We start from the raw sequence: 23,358 nt of genomic DNA, 5'->3' as shown, positions 1-23,358 counted from the left end.
CCTTCTCGTGCCCACTCCACCGCTGCTGCTGGCACCAGCTCTGACAGCAAAATCCAGCAACTTCTGGACCGTGTCTGGGAGGCTGCCCTGAACACCCCTGCCCTGGCTTCCCCTCTGCTCCTGACTTCAGAAACACAAGGCAGAAAGACATCCAAGCTGGCCCTGCCTAGGTACAGCTATTTCCTTGCTACAGCGCAGCACCGTGATGCACTCTCCTCTGGCAGCAAGCTCTGTCCTCCCCACTCGCAGGTGGGGCAGCACCGATGGCAGCTGCCAGCAAGTGTCTCATCCCACTTGTGTCACCCATGGGGTGGTGGGATGCTCAGCAGCTGTGGTAAAACCGCTGGCAAAAGCAATTCTGGATTTGGCCTCGGTGTCACACGTAACCAAGGGTGAAGAAAGGAAGAGGCTGGGGCCCTGGCAAACAGCCCTGGCCCCAAATCTGAGCCAGGGACAGATTTGTCCAGCTAACAAACCCCACTGCGCCATGCTTCACTGAGCTCTGCCGTCAGCAGGATCAGTCCCCTGGGCCACCCCAGGGGGGAAAGAACTCCTGCTCTACAGACAGGGAAACCGAGGCACGGAGAGGCTGAGAGCCTGCTCAGGAGCCATGAAGGGAGCCAACCACAGCCACGGGAGTAGTGCTTTCAAACAGTCACCGTCTGAAACACGCTGCTCTGTGCTTATTCTCCAAGCCTGGCACTACGTCAAACACTCACAATGCACCTCTGGTGGGCTGTCATCTTCCCTCTCACCCATCTACAGCAGCATCAAAAATACGCAGCAGTGACATGGAAGTAATTTAGATCTGTTACTGCACTCGTCAGACTGTAGTCGGGGGGTTTCAAGCATCTGCTGCAAACCTTTGTTTGCAATAGATTATCATGTCATCATAAAAATTTGCTCTGGGCTGCAGGTTACAAGGCAAGATACCCAGAGAAGAGAACACTGAGTTTTGTTGTTGTTGAATTTGTTGTTTTAAATGTGCATGCAGTCAAAAATCAATACAGTTGAGTTGCTAAAAGTCAGAGGGAAAAAAAGTCAAGAGAACTACTTTGAGATATTTAATACTAGATTTTTATCTCCTTTTTCCTGCTGCCTTACAAAAGTCATAATCCAAGTATTGGATCATTTCTATTCATTTTTGAGCCAGAAAGCCTTGCTGATTCCAGCAGGGAGTTCTGTTCAGAAATCAATGGTATGATATGGCCCGTGGCTTCAATTAAAAAAAAAAAAGCTGACAAATAATTATTGGCTCATAAGTGATACTGGGAAGCAACCCAAAAATTAAACAAATAAGCAGCCATAACCGAAATGCTGAGATTTATAAACATGTCACGTTGTGAGTGTGGGAAGTTTTTATACTTAAGAAATTACATATGGATTATTATTCCATCTTTAAATTCATAAAACCATCTTCAAAAGAGCAAACTTGGGAAGTGGGATAAAAACCCATATGCATTGATCTTTTTCAGGAATAGCTTTACAAGGCAAATCCTTTGTAGCCAACACAGTGCCCATCAGACAGAGAGGACATCTTTAAAAACATCTGTGATCAAATGCCCTCTCACCTGACAATACTAGCAATTCCAGAGTTTTCATATTTTGTAAACTGCCATACTCCCATCACCTTTTCATTTCTTCCTTGTACCATCTAAAGGCTCAAGTGCAGGATCTAAAAATTCAGACTGACCATTCCTGCCCCTGCTGCCAGGATATTTTCAATGTTTATTCTGATATTACAGATAAGGCTAGAAGCATTCCTTGTTCTTTCGATTCATCTATGCTTCCTCTTAGGATTTAGATGTCAACTGCTTATAACTTCGCCAAGCTTCAGTTATTTCAGCTGGAAGTTTCCATGTTGGCTGTCTGATAGAAGCTGAAAATTCTTGCAAAGTTTCGGTCAAAATATTTCAAACATTTCTAAAATCAAATCTAGCAAAAAAGAATGTCCGTAAGTAGCAACCTTTTCCTTGAAACAAGCTAGTGTTCAGAGCAAGGAACTGAACTTTATGTCATTGTAACACCTTTTCGCAATTTCCATGAAAAGCAATACAGATCTGCCTAGGGTATAAAATCCTTGGGAGGTGGGGAGGAAAATTCACAGTTTTCAGAGACTCAGTAGATTTTGATCTTGACACTTGAAGTCCTCTCTGTGTACTGGGCATGCTCCAGTGTGGGCCAGAGCAGGATTATCCCAGCCACTGCAGCTCCGAGTGGGTGAGCCCACATGAATTGAGAGCAGGGTACAAGTCTGCTAGACATCCCAAAAAAGGCGTGGGGAAACTGGCACTGATAAGCAAGAAAATGGGGTAGCATGTAGCAGATGCCAGATGACTGAGATAGGGGTTTGCTGGACACACAGAGTGGGACTGGGATGAAAACCAGTGAGGAAGAGCATCATTTGGCTCGGGATAAGGAGGACCGTACACTTCATTGGGAATAGTCAGCTCCTGACTTACCAAGCACCATCAACAGTGACCCCATAAGCTTGGCTAATGGAGTTTGTTAGCCAAATCTAAAGTTCCTTTCCCGCTGGTGGCTCATGTTGACATCAGTAAGATATTATAAAGTAGGATGTGGCTTTTTTTCAGTTTTCCTAAAACCAAAAAGCACCTCACTCCCTTCTCCCAAGTCTAAGAAGACACAGCACACAGTCATGTATTCAGGACTCCCTGATATGACACATGCACATACAGGGGAAAGAAGAGCAGCATGTACAATTTGTGTCCTATCATTTCTTAATATTAAAATGTTTGACATTGCGACCTTAGCAACAAACCTTTAGGAGGTTCTGGGTGTTACCTGCTAATGACATAGACTGACCATTGCCCAAGGTACTATGTTAACACTGTATGATTAACCATCTACCTAAGGTCCCTTAATATTAAAGCTGGAGAGTGGTACAATGTAGTGCTATACAAAAATGTTCAGACTAGCTCTGAACAAGCATGTTTGCACAAGAGCAGCAGTCAAGTTGTGTTAGTGTTGTGGTTGACTCACACAAATGCCTGGCCCCTGTAGGATATAATTCAATAATATGCCAGTTCTGGCTTTAAAAGTTGCTGCATGCCAGTCTCTCAGCTGTGCCAGGACATCTGTTTGTGAGCTAGGCTGCAGAAGAACTCACTGACATTATCTGGGTTAGGAAAGGTTTATCTGGGAGGGGTGCTTTTAATCTACACCATGTCACACTTGAGAGTGATCTCACATACAGCTGTACCAGCACAGCTGAGTACCTGGTGCTCGGCCCAGGAAAGTGGGGTGAGAAAACCCAGGAATTCTTAAGACAGTAACTCATCCAACTGAAGTCCCAGACAGGCCTTTTTCAACAGTGAAATTTGACATTGGGTCACTGCATTCCCCTACCTTCCCAGCGGTCATTTGCACATGCTGCCCTAGACTCTTGCCTCTGTTGACCACGACCTTTAACCTGCACTGAACACAAGGAAATACTTGGATATTGCTGATGTAGGTGCTTAAATGAGCCATCCCAATCCACACCAGAGGTCAATTCATTCCGGTGAGGGGCAGAGGAGAAAGGAAAAGAAAGCACTTGCATATGGATTTTAAACAGCTTGGCAGCCCGTCAGTCAAAGAGCACAAGGCTGATGTATGCACCAGAATGAGAGCACCTAAACGGAAAATAATCTCCAATGGAAATGCTAAACCAAATGTAAAACTAGCAACCCAAGAACAGCCAAAGCTCCTGAATATTCTGCGCTGGATTTTTATGACCTTGAAACAATGATCTGGAGTAGCCTGTTCCCCAGTGTGCACCACAGCAGACATGTTCGAACTACAGGATTAACACCTCACACACCTATCAACAGACACAGGCATTAAGCAGGATGAGATAACAGCATGGGCAATCAAGAAGCACTGCATCCCAGTTCAACACAGGAGGGTTATAAACACACAAGCCTCTGAATCCAGCAGTGAAAAACTTAAGCCTGCCAAGCTGAGGATGGATTAAAGTAATGACTAATATTTCCCAGGAAAATATCTGAGAAGTAAGGAAGATAAGGGGAATAAACATCCCAGCACCTCCAGACAGAAATAGCATACTGAAGATATGACCCATCCAGGCCGTTCTCTCGATCTACTGGACTTAGCAGTATTAACATGCTAATTGATGTTAGATAATAACAATGGACATTAATGAGAATTTCTCCTGCCCTCACACACTACAATTTATTTAATAATACTGGTTTTCATCCCCAACCACCTCACAGGTATGGTGCAAGCAGCAGGAATTGCATTTGGCCAGACGGCTTCTGGGGATCACAGCCAGGAACTGGGTACTGTCGTCAGAGGAGGGAGGGAGAGCCAACTCAAACTGATTCAAGCAGAGACACTTTTTTTTTTAACTGCTGCATCTGATGGAGACCAGGGCAAGGAAAGAAGACCATCTCCTTGAAATATTACGTAGATTTGGTCTTTGGTCTGCTAAAGTGAGGTTAGAACCCAATACTCTCTTCCTCTTCATCCCTCTCTTGGTTACACTCTCCCCTTCCCTTGTGTTCTCTAGTACATACTGTATCTTTTTGTTCCCTCTGCAAACCATCCATGCGTGCCCTATTTCTCTGCTGCTCCCTAGAAGCTTCTTCCTGCCAGTGCAAGACTTCTTCAACAGCATCGTCTCCTGGGCCCAGCTCAGGGATCCAAGAGGAAAATGAACTGGATGCTGCCTGAGGATGCTGTACCTGAGCTATTCCAATTTCCCCAACCTGCAGGGAAGCCAAGGAAATGGTGCAGACAGTGGAGCAGCCCTGAGAAAGCTCAGGTTTCATCTGGGGCTTACATGGTTCTCAGCAGTAACCCAACAGCATGATGCAGTCTCCTTCACTCAAGGCATGGGTGGGCGTGAGGAGGACTGAATTTGCTCTGGGATCCCCCTTTTGGAGCAAACAAATACATTTGGGGTCTCTGTGGTCTAAACAAGAGACTGTGCACAGATACTAGAGGAAGCGTGTGCCACTGGGCTCTCCATGCTCTCCTAACAGCCAGCCCCCATCAGGCTGCCACACACTCACTTTCCCTCTCCCTTCTACACATACGCGCACATTCACACACCAGTATATATAAAATATTTCCACTCCTTCCACTTACTGGGCACTCAGTAATATTTTGAGTCCACAGGCTCATGTTGGAGCTGTCCTCAATGGTGGTGCATCGCTTCTGCTTGTTATCCCAGCCACAATAGGGGTCTCTGGCTCCTAGGCATTCCCTGCATGTGCAAAGAGAAAAGATTAAAGCTCTTTAAGACTGTCTAGCTCTAAAGACATGCATTCAAGTATAGCACTTGTATATGACAGCTGTCAACTGCACCGAGGCTCAGCAGAAGAAACAATTTCTTCTAAGCAGAGGTTTACCTGCTTGGAAGGGGAGAACGGCTGAATAGAAGGGTGATAGGACACAAAGCAAATATCATTCATAGAAGCTGGAGATTAAAAATCAGTTCACTCCTCTCCAAGGCCTAGGGAAAGAAAATGACTTTACAAATTTTAGTCAAAGAACACTTGTCATTGAGATATCTTTGTGCCCCCATGTAATCACTCAGCAGGCCAAATCTCACACAAAGCAACCTCTGTGAGTATGTTTTCTGACACTGTGTCCATCCAAAGGGGTTAGACAAGCAGAATTAGCCAATGGACCAGTAATAAAGGCTTTCTATTAGTCTTGGCCTTTGCTGGAACAATGGTTTCATTTATAATCCCAACACCAAGATGTCAGTTTGGAAAAGTCACAGCAGAACATTATTTCTAAGCTTTTGGCTGCTTTGAACACTGCTGTATTCATTTTCCTCCTGAATCCATATTTACAGGCTAAGTGTGTGTTCCCAACATGTGAGCTGCTAAAGAAAAATAACTAGGGTGACTACTGCCGCTAAACAGAGAAGGTCAGTCACAGAATTAGTCTGTACCGATAAAATTCAGCTGTATTGGTTGTTCCCATGAGCTGCTTTCTAATTGTCAATTTTCGTTAAGAAAACATAACAGTACAAACCACATCATACATGTATTAGTGAAAGACAAAGAAGAGAGGACTAAACCTAAAAAGATTCGCAACATTATTTTTTATTCCAATGGTCCATTCTCTTCTATCACATAAAAGGCTGATAGGATCTTTCCAAAAGTCCCAAATGATTTGAAAACTGACAATTAGACAGCAGCAAGGGACCAAGGGGAAAAATTCAGTTCAAGAAGTTAAACAGGAGAGTAATAAAATTTATTCTAAGGGTAGGTATCAGTATGATAAATGAAACATAAAAAAAAAGGAAAGAATCAAATGCAGTGAGATGTGAACTGTTCCCTCCCAGAAATCTTTGAAATCCTATTAGCCTGTAATCAGCCGCAAATGAAAAAGCAAGTCCCTTAAGCACAGCTGAAAACACTCTATCAGTCTGTACTGACTCCACAGCGATTTGCCCCAAAGCAAACCCTAGACTGTTTTGCTGTCTGGTACCCATTGCTTTATATATATAAAACACACATGTATATACTTATATTTTAATTATGAGTTCCAGTTTGCTCCTACATGGCAGCTCCTACATTTCCTCTACTAAAGATTTCACACACAGAGTTGTAAGGAACATAACTTTATCTTTCATGCTTTAGGAAGGTAGTTACAATGACTGTCTCTACCACATTTTTCCTTCAGCTGCTTCAGCACACCCAAGGAAAAGGCGAAGATGATTTTGTCCCAGCCCCAGGCAACAGAACATCAAATATTTGCCTAGACAAGACTCGGGATCCTCAGTCCAAGGACACAGAAGGGGCACGTGGTGCTTTACCCATTATTCTTGCTAAGGACCCCCATCCTGCTGTTTTGGCAACCCCCACCGCCCTCATCCATGAAGTGGGGCTGCCACCACGTCCAGAGCTGCCACTGCCGTCCAGCAGCCCCTCGGCAAGGGCAGCACCCGGTTCCCTACTGAGCGGACACTGCGGCATCTGCCCACCCTCTCGGGAACTCGGCCCTTCTGGAGGAAACTGGGCGGTTTCTAGAGGGAAGAATGAGAGAAGCAGTGGAGGAGGGAAAAAAAAAGAAAAAAGCCCCTGCTTTTAGTTAGAGTGCCTTTTGGTCAGGCTTTCAGACCCTGACACCACGTACATGCTATTGTTTCCAACCGCATGAATCCATTTTGCTGGGCACCCAGCAAGCTGAGAGAGGTCATTGTAATTCATAACAGGGAAGGCTGTTGTGAGCATCACCCTATTATGATACACATTTTCTCTGAATTTAATTTATAGGAAAACATGTGCTGCATAAATTCAGAAAATAATCTCCATATGTTCTGTGCTGCAGCCCTCAGCCACTCCGCAGGCTGCAATATATCCCGGTTAGGCACTGACCACTTTGCTGGCACTATCATAACATATGTCATGTAGCTAATGTGCTGCTCTTGGCTGCGAGGGGCGAGCTACAGATCCCTAACGGTGCACTCAATGAATCACAGCCCACAGTCCCCTGCCGCCGCCACTGACCCCCAGCTGATGGGCCATCAGTAACCGAGCTGCAGAGCTGCCACAAAGCCATGATGCTGGGCCCCGGGAAAAGCCCGGTGCCGTGCTTGTTGGCGGGGAGCTACAGCCATCCCGTGCTGCGCCGTCCCTATGCTCTGCATCCTGGGTGTAATGAATTCCTACCCAGCCCGGGCTCCGCTGGGTTGTCAAATCGCACACTCTGTAATTTAACAACCATCAAAGCCTGGGACTTCTCCCCATCTGATGGCAGGCCCTCAAAACCATTTGAAATCTAAAAACAAAATAGCTATGCTGTCTGCCTCACTTCAGGACTCAGAGCCCACTCATCTGCCTCAACTCTGGTGAGAAACCTATTACACCAGCTGACAGCGATACACTTAGGGGTGAGGAGGGATGTATTTACTTACACCCAATTTGCTCCATTTTTTTTCCTTTTGTAAGCAGGAAAAGCATTACAATGTGCGTTACTGCAAGAGAACAACATTTCTGGCAAATACTTTAAGTGAACACTTCAAAATCCACCCTAATTTATATCCTTACAATATCTTTAGAATATATATCCCTCTTTATTTCATTAAAAGATAAAACCACACCAGCAAACACACACCAAAAGACAAATATATGTATGCATACATGCACGCACAGATCAAAATGCTTTAGAAATATGCTGTCATTCTTAGTAGATCAGGCACCACGGTGTGGAAAATGTAAAGATATCACAGCATTTCCCTGTGCTCAGAACACAAAATAAATTGAAATGTTTATGTGTAAATACCATTTCGTATTATGATACCACTGAAAAGTCTCACACAGGCTGCGGGACCCGAAGTCTCACAGGACAATATGTAAATACTGTGAAATAAGATACAAAGGAGTTTACATGCTATAATGGAATTCTGATGTTTCAAAGGCAATGGGACTTCTGCCATTGGCTCAGTGGGGCCAGATTTCATACCATACATACAGGGAACAACCACACTTAGGTCTCCTCAGCGGCAGACTGGGAACGCCTCAAGGAACTGATGACACACTATCGTCTCCCATCATAATTCACACAGGTAGAGGGAACCCGTTATCCCAGAAGACTACCTGAGCACAGCAGGTTAGCACTGGCTATATTAATGCTAATGACTTAGTTAATGAAATCCCACAAAGTGGGATGCTTGTGGAAGTAAGATGGTGATGATACCACATGGTCCATGCCCCGAGTTCCCCTCTGGCCACCTACTAACGGTAGCACATTCGCTGAGGACTCAGGAGAATACCTCTTGACGGATATCTGAGAGGTTGGATTTATTATGACAGGGCATTACTATCAATAGCGATTCACTTTAATTCATTGCCTCACAATAAATGTCTTATCTGAGGCATAAAGGCATACACTGAAAATGCTCAATTGAAAAACAATTCCATTTGTATCTCCTATTCAAGGTATTTTTTCCTTCAGTTCCTTATTCTCACTTACCAAGGACATTTGCATGAAAATAAGTTCTTACTCATAAGAGCTCACCTGCTGGCTGCTGTTTGGGAGCTGTAAGCCTCCCTGTTGTTGGCTGTTGCAATCATTTCTACAGCAGTGATCTGGGATAACACAAAGGATTAAGACTCAGCAAGTGGGGCACTATCCACAGCCCACTGCAGTCAATGGAAGCTCTTACCTATGACTCAAAAGAGTTTTTATGGGGCCTTTGAAGCCTGGCGGTACTGAGCCTTCACTAACAGCATGTGCTGTAAAATGGCTTCTGCCTCCAAGATGCTGGTCCTGCCCAAGATCTCCTTTTTTGTAATAGCCTGAATGATGTCTCCTTTCAGAATCTTCATTAAAGCTTAAACATCTGTAGTTCAAAAGTTTTTCATTCCCACTTTAATTTGCTCTGGGTCTAGATAACTTCATCTTTTGGTCGTTTTTCCCTGAGAGTTAAAACTTTAGGCTGTGTAATAAATGGATCATCAAATCAATAGAATCAGACCCAAGAGATTAGGCTTTGACAGACCAAAGGAAAGAAAGAATTACTAGAGCTTCTTCCCATTCTTACTATCAGACAGAAGACACACAAAAATGCCATTTTGTACTAAAAGCCACAAAACTGTCATCCAGAGCATTCACACTGAAGGACCCTGCTCCTCTCATCTGCCAAGACATGCTTGCTCTCCTGGTTTTCATTCCCTCTCTTTTCATTTGCCTCTTTCTCACTCCTTTTTGATGACTAAAAGCAAATAGGAATGGAACAACAGGACGTGATGATCTGCAGAGGCAGAGCTCTAGACCCAAAGACTGAGAGGTTCCCTTCCCAAACTGTGTTTGCTCACTAATCCCTGCCATTGTGCCAGGAGAGGGTTCTGCATTTTTGCTGATGAGTTTGGAACCTGCAGTGAACATGACGTTCGCCAGGGAGATACGGTAAGTGTCATAGCACCTAGTCCTTTAAACCCCTGTGGGCATCAACAGTTAGTTCATTAGAGGCACAGAGATAGCAGCACTATCAACTGGTGCGGTCCAAACACTTATAAGCCTGGTCCCGCAAGGCACTGAGAAATGCTCATCTGTGCTCAGCATCTCAGGAGCATGGGCAGCACAGCAGTTCACCTTGCTCTTTTGGTGAGTGAGACCTCAGAACTTCACACTGGTTCGTTGCACTCTTTGAGCAGTTAACTCCGAGGAAACAGCCCTTTGCAAGCAATAAGGGGGTTTTAGCTGTGTCTGTTAGTTGCAAGCATGAGGCTGTGTTTGGCAGACAGGCACTCCCTGACAAGGTTAGCTTACTGTCCCATTGCTATCAACCTGCAGAGGGGATGAACTAAACAAATAATCATATTAGCTTCCAGCCAACCAAATCATAATTACTGACAACCTCAATAGCCCGTGCAAGGAAGAGCGGACTTCTGTCTTCCCTAAAGCCAGATGGCATGAAAAGAGAAGAATAAGAATCAAAAGGATGTTTGTGGCTTAAGAAAATAAGATTAGAAAGGGGAAAAAAGCACCAGACCTTCAAACAATCCCTCTAATTTTGATACCTTTAAAAATTCAAACTGCAGCGATGAGTTAGTGATCTGTACAAATCCATTATCTTTCCCCACTGAGAAGAGAAGCCAAGTGGAACCGAGCTGCTTTAGTCAGATGCTGGTCAAGTAGCAGCTTCATTTCTCAGCTGGTGAATACAACATATTCCGTGCCAGATGCTACTGCCCTTTCCTCAAGACAAGTAGCCATGTACTTCATAAGCAATTAACGGGGCTATTTGTGCAGCAGGGCACTACTCGGGAAGAGCATACTAGAGCTCACAGGTACCACCACTGTGAGGGCTACAGTTGATGTTAATCTGGACAGACAAGGTTTGGTATTTTGGCATTTGATATTGGATGCAGAGGCAGAGAAGCTGAAGTGTGCATGTGTTGTGTGCGTGTGTAATTTATCACCCGCACATGCTTAGCATCAGTGATTGCTGCTCTGCACATGATTTGTTTTGAATGCATAAATTAAAGCCATGGTGTAAAACGACCTCTAAAACTGCAATCCATTTATGAGCCAAACACATGTAACTTATTTGAAAGAAACAGTGCACAGACAGAGGATTTTCAGAGGCAGTTTCACCTCATTTTCCTTTCCACATCAGGGACCTTGGCTTGCTAGTTTCCACCTCCTGCCCTACCATTTTCAATATCACTTTAATCGATTGTGGTTTATAGATTATGGCCTCGCACAATCTACACAACAAACTATTCCATTTCTTACCTTCTGACATCCCATTCCATCATCTTTTAGCAACAGTGACTTCTTTATTGGATAGGTGTTTATTTTAATTTTTAAAGCCATGAAATAAAACAACATTACATTTATTCAAATATGAAGATTAATGCCATCCTGAGAAAAATCCTGATTAAATCTGGATTTATGTTTACATCAGTAAAGCAAGTTATTAAAAAAAAAAGAATAAGTGTTCCTCCACAAACACTATTAGAAACTCTTGTCACCGTGCCAAACAAAACTGACCTCTAATAAAAACAGAAGTACAGAGGGCCTCTGACTACCAGTGATGGGATCAGTCATCCGCAAGAAAACTCGGATACTATTAAAGTCCTAATGAAAGGAATAGCCAGAAGGAATTCCTGAATGCAGGGCATGTTTGTCTGGATTGCAAAGCACAACTGCTTCCTAGCCTCGGCAGGCTTTTGAGCCTTAAGAAAACATGCCCCCCAGGGCTGCCATATGGAAAGAGGCAGAGGGGACCAGACATCCTTTTGGAAAGGCAACTTGGGCAAATCAGTGCACTCAAGTGTTATTCCCTGTCTCTGCCCTGTGTCAGTCAGTGTCTGGAGGCGGCTGTCAGATTAAGATGTGCTCTGCTCCTGCGTTTCTGCTCTGTGGTCGCAGATCTGAGACTTCTGTGTGAACATGGCAAATTCCTGTAGTCTGCCGGTGTAGGTGGATACAGGAAAAAGGGTGGTTTAGGCAAGAGCAAATCCACTGCAAAGGATGCAGATAGGTGCTTTACGTAGCCTCTGCAAGATGCTGATGATTTCAGAACACAAATTACGCTAAATTATGCTAAAATGGGAACTTAGGAAGGGAAAGAAAGCTGCAAAGGCAGAAAACTTAGAAAGAAATGTGAGTGATGATAAAGAAACCTGAAAACAGTCTACAGTTGTCACCCAGGCTGCACAAAGTAATCCATATTCAAGCAGCTCCTTTGTGAAAGTTGGATTTTGTTAAGCTCTGGGTAATTATTTTCTGCTCAACAAGATGTAGATTCAACTAGACAGAGCCCTTGTAGATTAATGTATGTTGGAAAAGGCAAATAAATATTAGACCACCTACTACACCCTGAGGATCTAACACATCTCTTGTCCAATGCAGGGCTATTTTAACATTGCATAAGGGGCAAAATGGTCCTATCAACATATTCTCCATTGCTTTTTCCCATGTAGTTATAAAAACACCATCGAACAATGTCCATTCCACTTTTTAACAAGAGACAACATCACTTAAGTAAATGGATATTCTTGAAATCCAGCCCTACCCCTTTGTAGACTGGAGTGTTCCCATAGATCTATAGTACTTTGGTATTTTGTCATGTAAAAGACACTAGACAGTACAATATTGTGGTTTTCTACAACCCATACATACTTTATGTACTTCTATGTACTTAAATTTTAAACTTAAACCAACAATAACAAATTTGCTCTGGCTCCAGATACTTCCTCCTTCCTAAACTGGTAAAACAGCACATCTCCTAATAAAAAGTTAATGACGCATCTGTAGCAATATATTCATTCGGTATTAACATTGGACACATTTGTGTTTTACACTGCAAATGCTGCCTGGAAGCTTGAGACATGAAGCAAACCAGCCATGGCAGCAGTAAGGCTGTAGACTCTTTACATCAGGAGCCATGTCGCTGAATATGACCGTTGCCTAGAATACAAATCTTATGACATAATAGTAGCAAATTGCAAGAATTGACAGATGCAATGGATATCTGCCCTGGGGCTTGCTCGTAGCTTTAGTTATTAATCTTGTTTGTATAACAATAGCATCAATGTCATCCTACCATTACATATTCCAAGAAAACTACCCGCTTGCTTGTCAGTTGCCACTGTGTTGAAACTAATTTCACATAGCCCACCTAGCAGGCATCAGATGGTAATGACTTTTAGACATCATTGATCTGAGTTGGCCTAAAGCCAGCCTGCTAGAGGTAAAGGGATCCATATGCTAAACCGTTCCCGATCTTGCGAGCTAAGTCATGCTCGCAGTACGCTTTAAAAACAAGGAGCAAACAAAAGTCCTCGGCACATTCAACCTCCCCGCTTTTTCCTCCCTCCTAGCAAATCCAAAGCCCCCGGAAACAAATTGGCAACCTAGTCATGATAGTAAGGAGACAAAAGCCACTGAGCCCTGAAATTAGCTGATTTTCTTTGGCTTTTTCTGAAGTGACCTTCATCTGTTTCAGCAGTTGTATAACCCCGCACTCTGGCTACTGCTAAATTCCCCTTCTGCCACAGTACCATTCACTCGGGGCCATTTACATAGTTCGCAGCTAAAAGTGGGAGCCTAAAAGTGTACAGACAGCTTAAAATGAATGTGAAGCTTGCCATTGGTTTGACCATTTAACAGAAACGGGAAAAACTGTAATAACTCATCTGGTTCAGAGCAGAGCCCCTGTCCACTCTTTCATCCTGTGTCCTCTCTTTTTCAGTGACACAAACACCAGCAATCTCAGCACAGGCTTATTCCTCAAACTCAACCTCTTGCTGGTTTCCCTACTGGCACCACATTGCATTTCTCCCCTCATTGTTATTTGTGATTCCCTCATACTTAAATGCCATCTACAAAGTATGCTATTTTCTTTCTTCCATGCCATTAAAGATAATGTCAAATACGATGAAACTGAAAACCAATCTCTCTCGCATCTTACTGGGAACATGCCCCTGCTCACTACATTACCGCTTGCTTAGCCTTGCCTTCTTTTTTTTCCAGTTTCAGACACACATGGCCACGTCCCTTTCCCAAACCATTCAAGTGAAGCTCTGAAATGAAGCTCTGAATGCTATCCTGAAATCCACGTTTCTTAGTCCTGTACGAATCTTAAAGGTACATATCCTGCAAATAGTATGGATGCGCTTAACTTTACATATATAAGCAGCTACATTAAAGGAAATGGGAGTAATTGCCTGCTACAGCAGATGCAAATCTGTTTTCAGGATAGAGAAAATGGTATAATTTTGTACTTCTATTTAAAGAACACAGATCCATTTCATCTACCAAACTTCATTCTTTCCAAGAGCTTTAGTGATCATGGTTCTGTTTGATGTCTTCATTCTCTGTCAGTGGGAGTCTTGCTGTTTACTTAAAAGCAACCAGAATGCCAAACCAGATGTTTAGTGATTTATTCTGATGTATTATTGGATGCTGTGGATGACAAAAGATTGGGGTGAGCACTCTCCTTTCTGCCTATGAAGTCTTCCAAAGCTTTTCAGTGTTATTGGTGGTACAATAATTAGCTAATTCGCCTAATTTTGGAGAGGCCACATCAGCCAAAGCAGATGGAATTTGATGATTAAGCTTTATCACAACATTTTTGTAGGCTGTTACCTTTCCTTTTGCCTCTATTTTTAAAAGGATGTTCAATGCACTAGATATTTTTTTAAAACTCTCAGGGAGAAGATTTTCAAAACAAAATCTGGGCCAGATTTTCAACAGCCTCAGCTCAGAAGAAGCGGCGGGATTTTCCAGGTCTTTGATGAACAATCTGGCTATCAACATCACCTCAGCGATCTGCTGGATATGCTGGGCTCCACTGAACAACAGTCCCTGCTTTGTTCCCTCCCCTACTTCTTTTAACATTTTCTCTCCTGTGCTTTTTACCCAACAGTAGTTCCTTGTTTGTCCTTCAAGGAACTATCGTCATTCTGATGAAGAGGTCAGAGGATTTCCAGCCCATATTCAATTCACTCTTTCCCCAAAACTGGGAAATTTTTAGATTTCTTCCCAGACTGTATTATTCCTCCAATTAAGTTCCCCAACAGTTTCCCTCCTACAATCTGGTACTTCTGTAATTCTGGTTTTGCAATCCCAAATTCAAGTGCTTCATTCCTTTGTTACAGAGGATTTTGCACCATGGATTTTACTACATAAGGAGTAAAAAAAAGAAGAAAATAACAATAACCACCAAAGCAATCCTCCATGCAATATCTCAACCCCCTTAAAGCATAGTGTGGACGTGGTACAGGGGCTGTGCTCGGAGCTCCAGTTTTGCACTTTGGAGAGAGAAAGAGGGCAGAAGATTCTCTGCTTCTTTACTGCAGCTGCTGACACTTTTCTTCGGAAAACTCCCTGAAGCCATTTCAGGAGTTACTCACCTATATGTACTTAGTTGTCTGATCACTGGCCCAGAGCTATTTAGAGGTGAATTGTGTTTCTCACACAGATCTCAAGTCAGCAAATAAGATTACTTGTCAGCTGAGTCATTTCTGCTAGCTTTGCATTAAGCACCATGGCCGGAGGGGATGTACCACAGAATTTAGGCTAAGTAGGAGGGCAAAAGCTCAGCATCACTCAACAGCAAACTCCCTGCAACCAGGTCAAAAAAGCAGGCAGAGTTCAAATGAGAGTGTGTCACAGCTGCACGCAAGAGGATCTGGCTCTCCCCATAGCCTTGGAAGCAGGAGTATCTTCACAGGCATGAGGTTGACCTGAGGTGACACTCACACAACCTGATGGGATACCCACAGGTGAGCACAGCATGGCAGGCAAGCCAAACCATTCTCAGAACCACACTGTACATCCCAAAATTGCAACCTGCATCATGCGAACTGCCAATTTTATGCAGAAAACTGGAGGGAGGAAGAGGAAAGAATGTATATCAACATAAAGTGCATTAAAATAAACTGCTCAGGACAGGGAGAGCAGAAAAGGTGGGTATTCAAGAGACCCTCTGGTCTCATTCCCAAACACATTTTATTTTCCTAATTTGAATGTGTAATCAAAAAATGGCTACAAAATCATTCCAAGGCCCACCTGAGGGTTTGTCTGCTCAGAGGCCCACAGCCCTGATGCTGCAAAGGCGCAATACAAAGAGATCACAAAGTGCTCCCTGCAACAACCAGCTTCATTTTCCTACCTGTTTGATTGCAATTCCTAAAATTATTAATCTCACCCCACCCTTTGAAAAAATTACTAAACTACCCCTACAGATAGGCCCCACCTGAAAATAATGGTCCAGATCTGAAGTTCTCACCTCTCTCAAATTCAGGTTCAGGATTTTGTTCAGACACATTCTAGAGATATGGTGGTGTCAGTGATAAAGCTGCAGTGCTGGCTCTCCAAATATCCCTCCCCAAAGCTTGGGGGCAACTTGAGGTAAAAATTCAAGCTCATTTGCAAATTGCAGGGAGGTTACAAAGATTTCAAAGCCATGCAAAATCCAGCAGCAAGCACAGCCAAGCTACCACCCAGCAAAGCAGCCTTCAAAACACGCTGCACGTTCAAAGGGCTTGTAGGTTTTGCACGCATTGGACATCTTCCTAATAGTCTCCAGCGAGAGTGGGGAACGGCAGCACTGAAGCACAACAGGAAAACACACGCAGAAGGCAAGGTCCCTGCAGCCAAGTCCAGCCTGTAAATTTGGGCAGCTGACATTACAGATGTCTTCCCGTTGCCCTATTGCTAAAGACTGGCTGTTCTGAAAAGACAGATTGAGACAGGTCAGTGGGCACACACAAAACACTGCTCAGACACCCAGAAATATATCCGGTCAACGAACTACATCAAGACATGGGCCTGAGTTACTGGTCACCATTTAAGAGATTAAATTGGTACGTGTCAATAACAAACAGTAAAGGAGATGGCAGAAATCCTTTTCCCTTTCCATCTCTTCCCTTTGCTGCTGCTTTTTCCTCTGTGCCATTTCTGAGCCTCGGTACCAAGCCCCAAGGTTTTAAAGCAGCAGAGCAGCAAGGATCGCTGGAGGGGATCAATGCTAGGATCAATTTTCTCTCGATACATGATCGCCCGTTCCAGGGAGAAGGGAGATGGCAGGAGCTCTAAGTCAGCAATCAAGAACCCACATCAGCCCCCAGGGTGTAACAGGCTGCAAAGTTTCCTGATAACATGAGGCACAGCCAAAGAAAACACACAGTGTTGTGGTATTCCTGCCTGGGAGGCACAAATTCTCCATCACCTCCAAGCTTCCTGAGCCCCCATCGAAACGATTAGATTAGAAAAACTGCTGAAACCAGAGCTTTTCAGGGAGGCCAGGCAAGAAGTCACAGCACGACAAAAAGGTAAGCGGGGGTGCTGTAGGGGCGGGAGCCCTTCTTCCCGTGGTGGCTGCATATTGGCATGTATTAAACATAGACACAACAATAAGCAATAAATCACAGTCCAGGAGAAGTGCCAGGTGGAATGCACTGGAGGAAATTAAAACATCCTTCTCGATACAGTTCTGTATTGAAAGAAATACAAAGGAGGCCAAGTTGACTTATCACCTACATAGCCAGGATGCAAAGGGGAAAAAGGGTTCCAACATTTGCAGCTGAAAAATTTGCAGTTGAATCATTTCCTACACAAAAAGCTTAGCTTTAAAATTAATAATAATATCACAAATATGCTTTTAAACAAATAAATAATTGCCTTCTTTGGCTTTCCTAAGTTTTCTTCTTTTTTTCCTCCTTCTTTCAAATGCACTGTCCCTCCACAAGACTCAGCCATGGGGCAAAGGATCCATTACAATGTACAAGTACATTGTACATACAGCTACCTGGCCAGCACCTCAATTCAACAAATTCGGACCTCCCACATCGCCAGACGTATGCACCCACCACGCTGTCAGGAGACCCTATCTTGTGTACCTTGGTATAGCCCAGCAGCTAGCTTAAATTGCCTACAAGTAGCACGAGACTAGTCAAGGGAGAAGGAGTTTGAGTCTCCATCCCCCAAAGAGCTGGACTGCTTTCTTGTTTCACTGAAAAATGCCTCCAGAATTTTTTAGAAAACAAACAGCGTTGGTACACAAGCTTCCCAGTAATTTCAGCCAGGACTCGGTGCCACACAATGCATAAAACTGAGGCTGCTTGTGGCCACCAGCGTGCAAGGGAACCTCTTGGAGCTGGGTTTCTGTTTTGCTGGGATAGGGTTATGCTGGCAGGGGGCTGCGCTGTGGCCCTCGGGTCCTAAATCGATGGTGCTCCTCTGAGGTACCCCCACCCGTCTGCCCTCCAGCCACTGCTGCTTTTTCCCCACTTGTCCCTTTTTTAGGTGGTTGAGCAAACCTCCACTATTTGAGTTTTAATGGAAGTGTCATACAAAGTACTTATGCAGGCTGAAACTGGGACACGATCTATAAATTACCAGAAAGCTGAAGTCAAGATTAGGAGAGAAAGAAAAGGAAGAACTCATTTCTCTTGAAACTGGATCATATATATGTATACACACATAAATATTCTCAAACTGAAACTCTCCAGGACAGCCTGAAGAGGACAGCTGTTATGTTCTACCTTTTTAAAGCTCTGCTTTTACGGGCTGAGGACAGGATGGCATTTTCCAGCTGTGGTTCTCTTTCTCTTACTAAACACTTCTGTGTCAGCCCGTCTGTATAAGCAACTAAACCTTTGCACACTAAACACTTCTGTGCCAAATTTACAGTAATGACCAAGTTATATTTTCTGAAAGGGATAATTAAGAGGTTCAGTGAAAATAGAAAGAACTGGCATTTTTATATTTAGACAGACATGAATATAGTACAAGCTGATAGATAAACTCTATTTGTTGAAAATAAAATGATGGTGACATTTTCTATATCAGTTGTTTTGGCAAGAGAACAGGGACATCTTGCAGTAGGCCATGAAAGAGGGAATCCGTTTAGATGTTGCTAACAAATTCCTTCCTCTTGTCTAGCACAGAGGACATCAGTTTCAGACAAAACTCTCGTCAAGCAAAGCAAGGCAAAAGCAAGAAAGAAGGAGGAAGAATCTTTTTAAGAGATGTAAACAAGCAATTACCCGCAGCAGACCCCACTACCCACTCAGGGAGATTATTTGAGCATATGGCTCACTCAGTTGGTATCTCACTTTCACCTGCTTAAATGGGGGGGATACCATTTGGATGCAAAAACCTTCTACGCATATTTCTGGGTGGAAAATGGTTCTAGAGCCAGGGCTGACAATTAAAAAAAGTCTTTTTTCCTACTCCCTTGAAAAGGTACAATCAAGGCACAGAATCTAGTCAGGTATAAGAGGTGTCACACATAGTTGAGATGAGCTATTGGCTTCCAAAAGCAGTAACAAGTTGCCGTGCAGCCCAGCCCTGCCTCATCAGACGTTTGAGAGGTGATCACTCGCATAAGCCAGGATAGGCTGGCTGCAACCCAAATTCAGAAACCTGCCGCCATACTGCCAATAAAAAGCACCAGCAAAACACATGGAGTTAATCAAAGCAACACTGAAATGTCAATTAAAAAAAAAAAAAAGAAGTAAATATTGCAAGTCCTTTCGTGGTAAACACACAATTAATTTCTAATGAGGATTAATTAATATTTACTAAAAAAATTATTGCTCATTCTCATTGCTCCTGTCATGAATGTATCTAGCAGGAGATGCACTTCCAACAGTGTCTTTTGTCTTGTAGTGATGAAATAAAGCATTCTACACCAAATCAGACTGGAATATGTTTCCCTGGTGCTTTTCTTTTCAGGCTGAAGTGGAATATATCAGAGCTGTAAATTTGCTTACCCTTCTGTTCTGTACATGGAGCATCTCTCCAGAGGAATTTTTAGCACTCCATTATTTAAGCCCACAAAGAGTGACCTGTCGCTGTGCAGGATTTGGAGACTCTTGATTGCTTCCCGTTGTCCATCAGGGAGGATCTGCATTTCCTCTAAATAACAGCTCCTCAGGCTCCTGTTAGTGGTAGAAAGGGCCTTCAAGATGGTGCCATACTCTAATGGAACAAGAAACAAGGCACAAGTAAATCTTGGAGGCATTGACTTCATTTCATACCTGCCTAAAGAGTGAAATATTAATGTCATTTTTACACAGCTGCTTTAAACCTAGTTCTGGGTCACCTGCTGCCCATGGTAGAGAGCGCTCCAGCTACATGGTTACAGTCCTCAGCAGTTCTCAGACATTACAGAAACGGTCTGTGAATGCATCTTAATGGGAAACCAGAAGGATGTGAACCATCTGGAGAGTACCTGGAAAAATTTCCCAGTTGGAGCACTGACACAGAAAAGCGTCTGGTCCTGTTACCAGTGACTTATACAGCAAGGTGACCTGAGATAGCAGGGATCATTTCTAGTGCCTCGAGTCTATATTTCTTTTGGTTTATGGAGCAGATCGGTGTGATTTGATGCCATGACAAATGACAACAGATGCAGTGGCCCTGCTGGAAATCTCAGAGGCCTCCGTAATGACTGCATGGGTCACAGATCTAATTGATCCTCTTCCTGGAAGAAGCCATCCTGCCAGCGTGACAAGGGGATGTTATGGCATGAGCAGTGCATACACAGAAACATACATGTTTGTGCTCACAGTGCTCTTACCTCAACAATTTAAAGATCTGATAAACTATGGCGACCACACCATTTTTCATTAAAACCCCAAAGAGGTCTGTCAGCCCCAATTGTTCCTGAAGCTTAACCTTTCTATCCCAATAACATCTGTATTGGTGCCAAAGCTCAGCAATTTACAGTGGTGGGGCTGGCTGCCATGCGAAGCTTCTCTTTCACTTAGGAGGGCCTTAAGTGTGGAACAAGACTGAGGCCCAAGTTTGGGCTTGGTTTGTCTCAGGACTGGGTTTGTGTTCCGGGCTGCCTCTGGGCAGGGCTGTCTCTGCTGAAGCATTTGGCTGGTTTAAATGCTTCAGGTTCAGCAGAGCTTACTCTTCAGTCACCACTAACCAGGGCCAGAATGCAAACACGAATAAGGAGGTAAGGTTATGGCCGTGGACCTTTCTACACAAATGATATGAGGCAGAAAGTATCCCAGCTTGCTCTCAGGCTTTGTAGCTGGGACTCCTCACTTAAAATATCAAGATACCAAAATGGCAGAACCATGTTGTATTTCCGTTTAAGTACAATCTTCTCATCATAAAAAACGTCCATGGAGGCTCCCACAGTGGGAATGTTACTAGAACACAACCACTTTTGAAGTAAGTGGTGGTAAAAGTTAGATAAATTATGACACAGTCCTGGAAGGTGGTAACATGAGAATGAGGCAATGACTCTGCATTCAGATGTGAGATTAAACTAACACTTACGGAGGCAATCCATCTTATTCTAAAGTCAAAGCTTCTGCAATAGAGGATAACAACATTATACCCATGAGGCTGTCCATATACTCTGATTAATCAAACTATTTAATTTAACCTCTATCATTAGTATGAATATGGGCTAAGACAACCATTTATAACACTTTGTCCTCCTTCAGCATCTTTCATTTATCCAAGATATCTGCGCTTTTCAGAAGAGGCAATGTGTCCTGCTAATTAGAGGATGGCAGTAAAAATCAAGAGACTAAATCATATACTTAATTCTACCACTGGCTTGCTATGCTACCACAAAAAAGCATTTGCCTCAGCTTCTCCATCTGCATTACATTTCAGTGCATGCCCATCCCCAAAAGCACTGGGAGTCATCCACCAGTAGGCACACGAAAGTGCAAAGAAAGAAATAATTAAAACCTTGGGCAGGCCTGGAGGTTAAGTCTTATTATTGCTTATTTAGAGATGATTATGTCATAGTGCAGAGAGGCAACTTACGTGCACAAAACCACAGAGTATTTCAGCGACCTTTGCTCTTCCCCACTGTTACGTATTAGTCTGATTAGTTGAAACATGTTTTTTTAAAAGGGAGAAAAATGTTATTGTTGTTTTTAAACACAATGAAGATTTGTGGTCTGCTCACTTGGGACTCTGCCTCAAGTCCTCCATCCTGCTTTTAATCTACTCAGGCAAACTAATTTCCATGCAGTTTTGTGCCAAAATGATATTGAATGACAACTGTGTAATGATGTCACGACTGGGCTACTAGGGCTGCTAGGTCTACAAGCAAGTGGAGGGAACTTTCTTAAGCCCTGATGCTCTTACCTGTCCCAATATACATCACGTGGTAGAGAGTATCCTTCCCCTGAACAATATCAACCACCAGTTTGGAAAATCGAATGCTGTCCTGAGTCACGTACGGATCTACAGTCACCGGCTGCACGACATCATTCATCAGGAACAAGCGCTGCGCATCCTGCAGGACTCTCTCCGTCAGGTTCTCGTTAGGGCTGTCATCACTCAGCGTCCCACACTAAACATGGAAGATTGAACTTCAGCACCTGCATTGTCTCCCCACTCCAGCAGCCCAAGACCAAACCCTGAAATTCTTCTGGAAATCCATGTCCTGTTGATTTCCTGCAGAGGTGGGTCTGCGTGGGGGGGGTCCACAGGATCAGGCCCTTAGCCTGATCTTAGGTCCTTAGCCTAGCTTCGGCCTGTAGCCCACTCTTTATAAATGCTTCTCCCAGCTGGTCCACTGACCAGTGATGTGATGTTTCATTCCCTTGTGATACGCTGGAGCCAGCACACCAGAAGGGCAAAAGACATTAACAAACCGAGGAGGAAAAGAAAGAATTAGCTGTACAAAGCTGTACTAGCTGTACAAAGATGTAAAGCTAGCAGTGGAAAGAAAGTTTTTGTGGTAATCCTTGAAGCATTTCAAATCATCTTCAGACTCTACCTGGCATCTCAGTCAGTACAATGCATGAAAACTGGAGGTTAAAAAACCTGAAAAATGGGTTGGTTTTGCATCGAAGAACCCAACTCACCGCACTGCTTTTCTCTTGTGTGCTCCCTTTTGAGCAGACACCTCCAGCTTCATCTTAAGCAAGGCAGTTTAGCCACTAGCTTCCCCCTCCCCTCACTCAGCTCTTCTATCCTCACAGCAAATGACAGGTCAACTGGTGTCCATCCATCCTCCAGCATCAAGGGGTGCACTGAGATAGGACTCGATGCCCTTGTCCATCCAGAACAGGGGGGAAGAAGAGAGCTCATTTTCTGTCTTTTAAACACCAGCATAAGTCCTACCAGATGGATAATGCATTTTAAGGCCTGAGTTTCTATCTCACACTAATCCCTAGAATCCAGCATTTTCAAAAGCCAGTGCAAGATTATATTCTCCATGCAGTTTTGTGGTCCATGTCGGTAGCCAGGGCTGGATCCTCACTCTTCCCCACAATGCCATGTGTGGTGGGCAGAAGATTTATTATTCCAAAAGACAGCCGGGTGACTATTTATCCTACCCAAGGCCATGGGAGTCAGTGGTACAACTAGAATTCCTGCCAATTCCCATATTCAGTCCATGGACAACTTTGCTTCTCACTAATCATA

The 23,358-nt window shown here is 43.7% G+C and overlaps 1 protein-coding gene across 1 annotated transcript in view; it reads right to left on the bottom strand.

The window, feature by feature from the left end:
- SEMA5B (semaphorin 5B) overlaps positions 1–23,358 on the bottom strand; it is a 275,812-nt gene that overhangs the window by 33,960 nt on the left and 218,494 nt on the right. The window contains exons 12-14 of the mRNA XM_072874250.1: positions 22,072–22,279; positions 19,719–19,926; positions 5,113–5,230 (exon numbers count right to left, since the gene is read on the bottom strand). Coding sequence (XP_072730351.1) covers positions 5,113–5,230; positions 19,719–19,926; positions 22,072–22,279 — 534 coding nt within the window. The remainder of the gene's footprint in view (positions 1–5,112; positions 5,231–19,718; positions 19,927–22,071; positions 22,280–23,358) is intronic.

Source organism: Ciconia boyciana, chromosome 10 (assembly GCF_034638445.1).
Source record: "Ciconia boyciana chromosome 10, ASM3463844v1, whole genome shotgun sequence".
Lineage (NCBI taxonomy): Eukaryota > Metazoa > Chordata > Aves > Ciconiiformes > Ciconiidae > Ciconia > Ciconia boyciana.
Note: the sequence above shows the minus strand (reverse complement) of the source record. Positions and strands in the feature narration are given on the sequence as shown.